The following is a 9,960-nucleotide window of genomic DNA, read 5'->3' as shown; positions in this document are numbered from 1 at the left end:
AATATGAGTACAGTTATCTATCTTCTATATTCTATCTTCTATATTATATAAAACAAATGCTCAAATTGGTATTTTGAAGTCTATATTTTAAATTACACAAATATTTTGATCATTAATTTCAATTTTAACTAATTTATCTTTAATATTGTAAAAATAATAGCACTCCAATTACAAAACAATTAAAACTACTCAAATATTTTATTTTATTTTTTTCATTTTTATATAACTATAATTATCCCAACCTATTGGACTGAAGAAGCCCAATTCACAATCCCTCAAGCCCAAATTCCGAAATCGGGAGCGTGGGCCACGCATGTCAAGTCGCGTGGGGCCAACGGGGCAGAGATGAATGATATCCGATCCGACGACCTTTATATCATCGTCTCTGTCTCTGTCTCTTCTCTCTCTCTCTTGTTTCCAAAGCCTCCATCTTTGAAGCTCTTCACCCCCCAAAACACAGATCTCTCTCTCTTCATCCAAACCAACACTCACAATCTCTCCCTCAATCAAAAGGTTATTGTTTTGGAACAAATTCTAAATTCAAGAACAATCATATATATTTTAATCGCTTTTTCTAAACCTAACACGTAGTTTGATTGATCTTGCACGGTTCGTTTTACCTAATTCCAAGTTTTTTTATTCAAATTTCGATTATTATTGCAGGGACTTTTGATTGTGCAAAGCTTTCAAGTCTCCAAATGGCTATAGCTTCTGATCAGGCCAACTCCAGCATCTGCAGTCACTGGTAAGAGGGACTTACCTTGTAATTTGATCACTTTTTCAATTTATTCAAATCAAACACAACTTTTGATTTAATCATCAAATTGACTTTCGTATTTTTAGTATTGTGTCTAAATTTGTCTCAGTTTTTGCCTTTTGTTTGTATGATTATATGAATATCTTGATGAGAACTCCAATACCTTCTAATACAGGCAGACACTGTATATTCATTCACACACACACACACACATATGTATATATATATATATATGTTATATTTGTCAAAGTTTTGCACCTCAATATATTGAAAATTTGTGGGAGATATGTACTTGTTGGGTGTGTAGATCAATTCATTTGCCCTGTTATTTGGTAGTATTGTTTATAACCACTTGCCGGACACAACAAAGACTGACTTCTAGTTGGATGATTTATCTTCAACATAGTGCACCACATGTCGGTTAAAAATGTGGACTATTGTTTGCTCTCTTAGCCTAGATTGGAGTTTACTTTGGCGTTCCCGGTGTTTTTATCTGTCTGTGCTGTTTTTGGTGTTTTAACGGTTAATATGAGCTGAACAGGTCCCTGATAAGCTGTTACAAATCAAGGGGTTTTCTTAATCTTAACATGTTCTAACGCTAATAGACTAATTAGGCAAAACTTTATCTTAAGCGGGACACATTCTTATTAAGATGCCTATTTTTGAGTTGTGGGAGGCCTTTTAGAATTACATTCCAAATCATTGAGACCTTTCAAAATATCTAATTTTTCTTATGGAAAATATTTCTAAAATTTTAGTCATGACATTTATCCAAACTCTTTTTAATTTTTGTCCGTTTCCGTTTCCGTTTCCGTTTCCTTTTCATTTTCTCTCTCTTTTTTTCCGTCTTCTTGTTAATGCTTCCCATGTTCTGGAACTCAAATTATGTTAAGTTCATGAGGTTTTCACATTTCCTTCAAATTTTTTCCTTGTGGTGCATTTTCTCTGTATTTTAGGAGGAAATCACTTTTCTGCTTTGCCATCGACCTCTTTCAAGCTGTTATTCAATTCATCAAACTGATGACTGAATGAATGACTTTGCATGATGACCATATAGTTTATGCCGGCAAAAACCCTCTTTTTATGTCTCTGGTCTTTCAAGTAATAAATGTGCATATTCCTTGGCATTGAAGGTGAAAAAATTGTGTATGTATGTTTTTTCTGGCTTTTGGAATGCATTCATGAGCATAGCCCTCAAATTGTGAAATGCATGTTGTACTATTTCTTATATTTTGTATTGCATAATGTGTTGTATCTTGTATTGTTAGTATGTTTTAACATCTTTGAAAATAGGCAGATTACGTAGTGAAGCATCAAGCAATATGGTAAAATTGAGATAAATTATAGATCAAAAAAACTAAAATAAATGTGTTCATTAATAGCCAATGCATAAGAAATAAAGAGTAATTATAACCGAGGTTAAATATATAGTATATAATAACAAATATGAAATTTTGTTCCATTAGTATGTTCCAAGACCTCAACTGGACTTGATAAATTTGATTGAAACTTCTAAAGTTGTAGATTAAATCAGCCTGCTACTACATGAAGATACAAATCACTGGTTATTAGTTACTACTTTTCAATTAGCACCTACTAATTGCTAATTATCATTATGTATGACTTTCGAGTGTTAATTTTCGTCAACAATTTTAAATCCCTTAGTGCCTTCAGTATTTTGTGATACACACAAACTCAGACATATATAATTTTGTTCCCTTTAATATAGTGGATATACATAAAAATTAAAGTGGCCACGTATCTTGTGTATCAATTGTCATTCATATCAAATATCATATGGATCATTTGTGTGTTGTATGGTGCATGTACAAATCTGTGATAGGTATTGACTTTCCTTTCAAATCCGTCACATCATATATATTGTATCATGAATCCTAGGATACTGACAACTAATTTTGAGTTGAAAAATCTATGTTTTAATGATTTCACAAGTCAAACATATAGGCCCAAACACTTTAATAGAGTTATATTTTTTTCAATTACATTATTACAACAACATTGGTTTCATTAGTTCTCAGTCTTGAAATCATTTTACCTTTAAGTTAATGTGACTAAATTTTATTACTGTAGAGAGTGTTTAGATATGATCTTTTATTTCATTTTGATCTCGTCCTTTTTTGGAAGTTTGGTCATATAGCTGGTTCTTGACCATCAGTTACATTTTTGAGTGACCAAAATTACTAATATTGTCCATACATTTTTACAAAAATCACTCTTTTGATATCAAACACTGTGGTCGTTTCCGAGTGTTCATGTTTTCTCACTAAAGTGATTGGTATGTTGGTGTCTCTTAAAAGTCTAATAGTGCTCACTGCATTCTATTGTTAGGACTTTTGTAGCATATCTTTAATAGTCCAACCCAAAGTTTTGCTGCTGATTGATATTTTTATTTTTTTATATATATCCAGTGACAGAGCTATTCCTTCTTCAAATATTGATCTGCACTATGCTCATTGCTCCCGGAATCTAGAAAAATGTAAAGTTTGTGGTGATATGGTTGCAAGAAAATATGCTGAGGAACATTTCTTAACCACACATGCTCCGGTATGTGAGTTTATTTTAGAAAATGTTTACATAGTAAAATTATATAATGTATGTCTCCAAAAGGTCTGGCCCTTTTTTATCTTTAGATATTTATTTATTTGATATCTGTCGGTCCAAACACACACACATGTAGGGCTGAAGGGGATTTTGCAACTGATTTGGAAGGATATTTTTATAGAACTATATTACATGGCCAGTAGTTGTGTTTGCCTTCCATTTTGAGTTGTTTGGAGTTTGCATTAAAGTATTGATAGTTTCACGATCTTTGTTACGTGCATCTCTACACATGTATAGATATATATGCATATATATCCATGCATGCAATCACATAAATATGGGGAAGAACCACTTTGTGAGGTGGGCAATGTTATTTCTAAAGGGACTACTCTGGGATATACAGGATGGTCAACTATGCACCTATGCAACTTTGGGGACACTATAATTTTTTTAACCCTTCTGTTTAATGCTTTGATAATGCAAGACCTTTTGTGTTTATTAGCAGGGATTGGATGCAGTGTTACTGTGTTTGGTTCCTAAATTCTGGATACAATTGTTAGAAAATTTTAAGAGTTTTTGTTTGGTTATCCAAAAAATCAAAAAAAAAATATCAGAATCCTATTTTTTGGATGCACTTGGAAAATAGAGAAATTTGACATGAAGTGATTAGATGTAGATGTAGATATACACAAAGAATAACAGCAGTGATTGGTAGCTCCAAAAGTAGAGCTCTAAATAGAGCTCTACTGAGCTGGCAGCTCAAAAAAAAAAAAAAAAAAAAAAAAAAACTAAGGCCAAAACATCACATCATAGTGGGGCCCACCCTCGATTAGAGCTATTATAGCTCACAAATTAGAGCTCCAAAACATTTTTGTAAAATAAACATGGTACTACTTCTGATGTGACCTATGCTGTGCTGACATTTTTATTTTATTTTATTGTTGAATTTCAGAATTAGGTTGCCCAAAATCCTAGCTGGAGGCAGTTTTGAGCTCCATTTGCAAGATTCAAGAAAAAGAATACCAAACAATAGTCCATTTTCAAAAAACAATTTCAAATCAAAATTTTGAAAAATAACTCAAAAAAGTGGAACCAAACACAGTTATTTTTTGTGGCAGTTTCCTCTAAAATATTTATGTGGGTAACTGTAATTTCTTGAATTGGTCTCTTTTTTTTCCAGAGCTCTTTTCTGATTGTCATCCTTTGATTAAAAATATTAAGGCTTCATTTTTCAGGCTTGGTTCTATCCCTTTAGATTGCTTTGCTTATACTAGTTTAGAAACCTCCATTCAAATAGTAAAAATCATAATTTTGCAAAATATAGAAGTTTTTGGCCTATCATTCATTTTTGATTTTTGGGCCATGTTCCTTTTTCCGTTTAGTGCACTTTGTTTTTGATAATTTCATAGATCTAGCTGAAGTTCACTAATATATTTGAGTTTTTTTTGGCTTTGCTATCGTGATATTTGTTTTGAAATTCTTAACTCACACCAATTTGCATTGTCACACCTGCTTAATATGCCCTTGTTATGATTCATTATAATTCTCCCTGTCTCGCTTCCACTCTATTTTCTTTTGGTAGTTTTGTAGTCCTCATGAAATTTGCAATTTTTTCCTCATTTCTATATAATTTCGTGTTTCTTTGATGTTATGTTCAACAAAATTTCATACATAAATTTAATATTCATCATGATCGGTATGGACACAATGCAATCATTACATTCCTGAACCCCGTATTGCTATGTGATTTTCTTTGGGGGCGGCTATTTTACAAGTTCGAAGTTTGAAACAAGTTGGGACAAGAGAGAAGATGGTTTTTGTTTTTTTAATGGAAAAGAGAGCTTCATGTTTTTCAAAATTGTGTTTTTTTGACAATGGAAGAGCTTTTCCATTTCCGAACTACAAGAAAGAAAGAAAAGAGTGAGATTCACATTGAATATCAAATTAATGGAGACTATCACCTAGACTAGACTTTTTTTTACCAGAGTCCACAAAACATAGGCTGAAGTCTGTGATTTTAATTTGTGCTTTTTGATAATGGAAGAGCTTTATCATTTCTGAACTATGAGACAGAAAGACACAGGGTGAGATATACATTGAATATCAAATTAATGGAGATTATTGGAATACCTCAATTTTAACTGTGTTCTTGCTGTTGTTGCGCCTTTTGATCTTGAAGAGTGCTGCTAAGTACATGAGATCATTGCAATCTTTCGTCAAATTCAGAATGAAAGACCCAATTTCTAGTTTTTCCATTTAAAATATACTCTTGACATATTTATCAGGCTAGCAAAAACAGAACTCAATACGACAAGCATTTTCTAAACTAGGTAGACATATGTGAACTACAATATTCAAAATATTTACCTAAAACACTCGATTCCTCATCAAATCTATCTTGACACTGGTTACCACTAAGGTTTTTTTTAGCGTGGCAAATGTTTCCTTTTTATTAATGTTAATTGATCAGCAATTTTCAGCGAGGATGAACAAGTATAATTCCCACTGACAACTTCTTATTTGCAATTTATTGATTGAGTGTAGAGGGTTTAAAACTCAGTTTTCTCTTTCTTTCTGTGAACTATTTGCATTTGTGAAATATTTTGAAGCTACACGTTTATTGGACAATTTCCTGGAGTAGAAAACCCTAACGGCTTACTTGTGTTGAGTGATGAAAAGTTTGGGTCCAGGATAGCCTTTCTTCCTAGGAGTTCAATAAATAAATAAATAAAAAAGGATAGCCTTTCTTCAGTTCAAGTTCTATAATGTTTTGGTCCTAGTATAATTGCTACGGCAGTGGCATACTCTAATTAAAATAAATAAACAATTGCTTGAGTTCGTGACTATTACTTTCAAGCAGGTATCCTGTTCACTTTGCAGTGAGACAATGGAACGTGAGATTTTACCTGTGCATAAAGGTGAAAATTGCCCCCAAAGAATTGTGACATGCGAGTACTGTGAATTCCCTCTGCCTGCAATTCACCTATTTGAGCATCAGGTGGTTAACCCTTCACTTATTTGAAATTGGAAGTATAGCATTCAATATGTAGTGTATAATGTCAAGCGTTTGTAACTTCAGGAAGTATGTGGGAACCGAACAGAACTTTGTCATCTATGCAACAGATACATTAGACTGCGTGAAAAAATTGCCCATGAGAGCAGATGCAATGGTGTCCCAGATGTTACTGCTGAATCTTCCAGGTAAAAGGATTGTTGTTTATTGTGTTTGTACATTTCGTCTCTTTTTTATACTAGTTAATAATGAAGTTTTGTTGTAAACCAAATGAACTTGTCTTGTTATTGCCTACATATTTTCAATGTATCAAGGCTTGTTATGTGAGAACCATGGGATATTATCGCTCTGGAGAGGAAAAATGTTTTCTGCATTTTTTGGCATTTGGTACAGCAGAAAATGGAAGTCAATGCAAAACATTTTCTATGATCAATGGGAAACAAGCTTATTTAGGTAGAAAACGTTTTTCATTTTTTAAATGTAGAAAACGTTTTCCAAACTAAGGTGTTACCAACGCCACTACACTACCACCCCTACCATCACGCCCACCACCACACCTCCATTGCCACTAAGGTTTTCCAAATGTTTCCCATATATTTTTTTAACACTTGGGCTTTAAAATGGGGGGTAAATTGTGAAATTGTCACGGAACTGAAAGGGAATCAGTATGAAAACCTAGTAACGACCAAAGTAACTTATAGAAACTAATGAAACTCACACAGGACTCCCAGTTTGATAATTATGCTCGAACTTGCATTTTTTTAACATTTAAGCTTAAAATTGGCATTCGAAGGGCAAAATCGTGAAATTATAGGCTTGATTTTGCTTTTTTGTTGTTCCAAATTTCAGATGAAAAGCAAAATTTCTAGAACACACAACGGAATGTTTGGCAAAAGTAAATATAGAAAGTTACATCAAGTTTAAAATGCTATGTTATTGGTTTACGTGGGTTCTGGCTTTCACATAACAATCCTGTAACTATATGCACAAGAATCCGTTTATTATGTTCTGTTCTATTGAGACAATGTTCTTGTTTTACCACTTCAAATGTCTTGGGGTTTAATAAAACTATAGGATGCTTTGGTTTCCTATTATGATGTATATACATATATATATTTAAATTTATTAGTACTCCAAATTTTACTTTCTTTTTCCTGAGTGCTTTTTATCGTTGTTTATTTGGAATCTCTCAAGGGCCACAAGGGCAGCTGAAAGAGAGCGTGGTGCTCAAAGAAGGCCGCCACCACATGAGTTTTCAAGGAGACGCCTCCTTTTCACCATTGCAATAACAGGCATCGCTGTTCTGTTAGGTTCGTTGTTTTTCCAGAGGAAAACAGAGAATAATCATGTGCATTAGCTGCCTGAGGGGAACGTATTGGCTTGCTGTTCTGGTATGTGCCCCATTGCTTATTTCGTCTACTGGGTTTTGTATCTGAGCACATATACTACTAAGACTTTTGAACTGCTAGGAATTGTGTCACTACTCGGATATGCATATCCATTCTGTGTAATGTGATGAGTTCCACCATTTAGTTTTAGTAAATATGTTTTTATGTAAAGTAACATGCATGAAAGTGATGACCAATTTACAGTTCAGGACAACACTGTGTCGTGTAATTCTTTGTTTTCCTTTCTGTAAAATGTAACTGGGAGTGGAGGTACACCATTTATTGATCGACTTCACTTGGCCCTATTTTCGAAAATCTGAAATCCAGGAATAATTTGCCAGAATAAATTTCTCTCTCATGGCACAAGCTGAAGCTTTTGCTATAATGCTCAACTGCACCCAGGTGATATGGCACATTTGTTAGCCGGATAAAGTGGGAGGCTTGGATTAGGAATCCGGGGCACTAATTTTATCCCACATTTGGTTGCTTAATTTGACGACAGAGAATAGTGTGGCCATATTGGACACTATATATATCTCACTAAAGTGAGATAATTCGATCCATAGAGGATAGGATTTTAGGAATATAGAAATTCTTCATAAAACTATATATATGTAGGGTTCTCACATGTGAGATGATCATAAATTAGAAAAATTGTTCTTATTTTGTTTGACAATTAAATGTGTGGCCTATGAAAAAAAAAAAAGAACTGCTTAATGCTTATTTATTTCAATAAATTGATAGGTAATTATTGTGACCTATTTTTGGTTCCGATCATGTTATTAATATGACATGATCTTGGGTCATGCGAAGTGGACTGCATTTGCTAATCTCTTCATGTTATTAATATGATATGCTCTTGGGTCATGCGAAGTGGACTGCATTTGCTAATCTCTGCAAACCCACTTGGTGACAGTGTTCTAACACGTTTTTGGATCCTCGTTTTGAAATAAACGACGTTGTTTTTCTTTTGGGGAAAGAAAAAAAAAAAAAAGGCAAAACAAAGAACCACGAACGACGACAACTTATGAATGCAGACGGAGCGACGACAAACAAAGACCGACTGTGCCTCCTCCTCCGTCCCCTTCTCCTTTCTTCATGCTCCTTCTTTCTCTCTCTCAACAAAGCCATATTCAATCTGCAATCGGATTTGCTTCTTTTTCCGGTGAGGTGACGATTCGATATTCATATTCTACTTCTCGATTTTTCTGAAAATTTTAGGATTTTTTTTAGGTTTGATTAAGGCTAATGCTTGAAATGAAAGAGGGGGTGAAATCTGGTGTGGGTTTGATGACCTCTTTCTTTCTTTCTATTTTTTATTTTTTATTTTTTTCAGATTGTGTGATTTTTTTTCAAATTGCTGATGTAGTTCTGTCCCATTACATTTTACATTTTCTGGAATGGAGCTTAATTGGAAAGCTGAATGTGAAGATGAACAGAGAAAAGATTAAAAGGGATCCATTTTCTAGAATGAGAAGATGGAATGTTTGAATAATTTAAAAATAAAAATAAAAATAAATAGCTGAATAATGTGTTGTTCCTGTACTCATTCCATGATTTCTATGTTTCTTTAGGATAAGCTCGAGAGATTCATTTTAGTTTGAATGCAGCGCCTTCTCCAGTCTTCTCTATCGGCTCATTTTCTTCTCGGTCTTCCTCTGTCTCCTCTTTTTCTTTTTTGCATTCAAGTGAAACGATGTTGTTTTGAGCTAATCCACGGAAATTGAAGAGTGTGGACTCTAGAGGATCCGAACATGTTCTACAGAATTGATAAGAACTGAATTCTACAACCACAATGTGATTAGCTCAAGTTAGATACTTCTCGTGATATTATTTGAGGTGTGTGTAAAGTGGTCCAAATGTCGATCATAAAAATATATATATATATATATAATGGCTTTATTAGGTGATAATGTTAGGCTAGGACTCTATGTACTGTTTATTTGTAAATACTTTGGATTGTGTTGGAACATTTTCTAAGGAAAATAAAGAAGAAAGAGAGAGGGGGTGGGTGGGGTGGGGGGTTGTTAAGGAAAGGAAGCCTACAGATGTAAGTGGCAGGGCTTATTGGCGGGCGTAACCAGCCACTCTGTTTTCGGTGGTCCATTCGGTAAAACGAATTCCACATAGTTGATTAATTAAAAATTTATTCAAAATAAATTAAGTTGAATTTAAATATCATATAAAAAAATTAAATTTAAATGTATTTTTAAAATTTGTTAATTTTATAAGCACGAGTT

The 9,960-nt window shown here is 33.6% G+C and overlaps 1 protein-coding gene across 1 annotated transcript; it reads left to right on the top strand.

Annotated features, from left to right (window-relative positions):
- Nucleotides 1-252: 252 nt before the first annotated feature.
- On the top strand, nucleotides 253-7,934 carry LOC114271373 (TRAF-type zinc finger-like protein). Its single transcript, XM_028212997.2, has 6 exons — nucleotides 253-513; nucleotides 664-745; nucleotides 3,187-3,322; nucleotides 6,180-6,317; nucleotides 6,399-6,520; nucleotides 7,527-7,934. Exons 2-6 carry the CDS (start codon nucleotides 699-701, stop codon nucleotides 7,687-7,689), a joined length of 606 nt encoding a protein of 201 aa, XP_028068798.2. The 5' UTR covers nucleotides 253-513; nucleotides 664-698; the 3' UTR covers nucleotides 7,690-7,934.
- Nucleotides 7,935-9,960: the final 2,026 nt, after the last annotated feature.

Source organism: Camellia sinensis, chromosome 3 (assembly GCF_055761805.1).
Source record: "Camellia sinensis isolate YWXY chromosome 3, ASM5576180v1, whole genome shotgun sequence".
Taxonomy (NCBI): domain Eukaryota; kingdom Viridiplantae; phylum Streptophyta; class Magnoliopsida; order Ericales; family Theaceae; genus Camellia; species Camellia sinensis.
The sequence above is the reverse complement of the archived record's forward strand: the minus strand, read 5'-3'. Positions and strand labels throughout refer to the sequence as shown.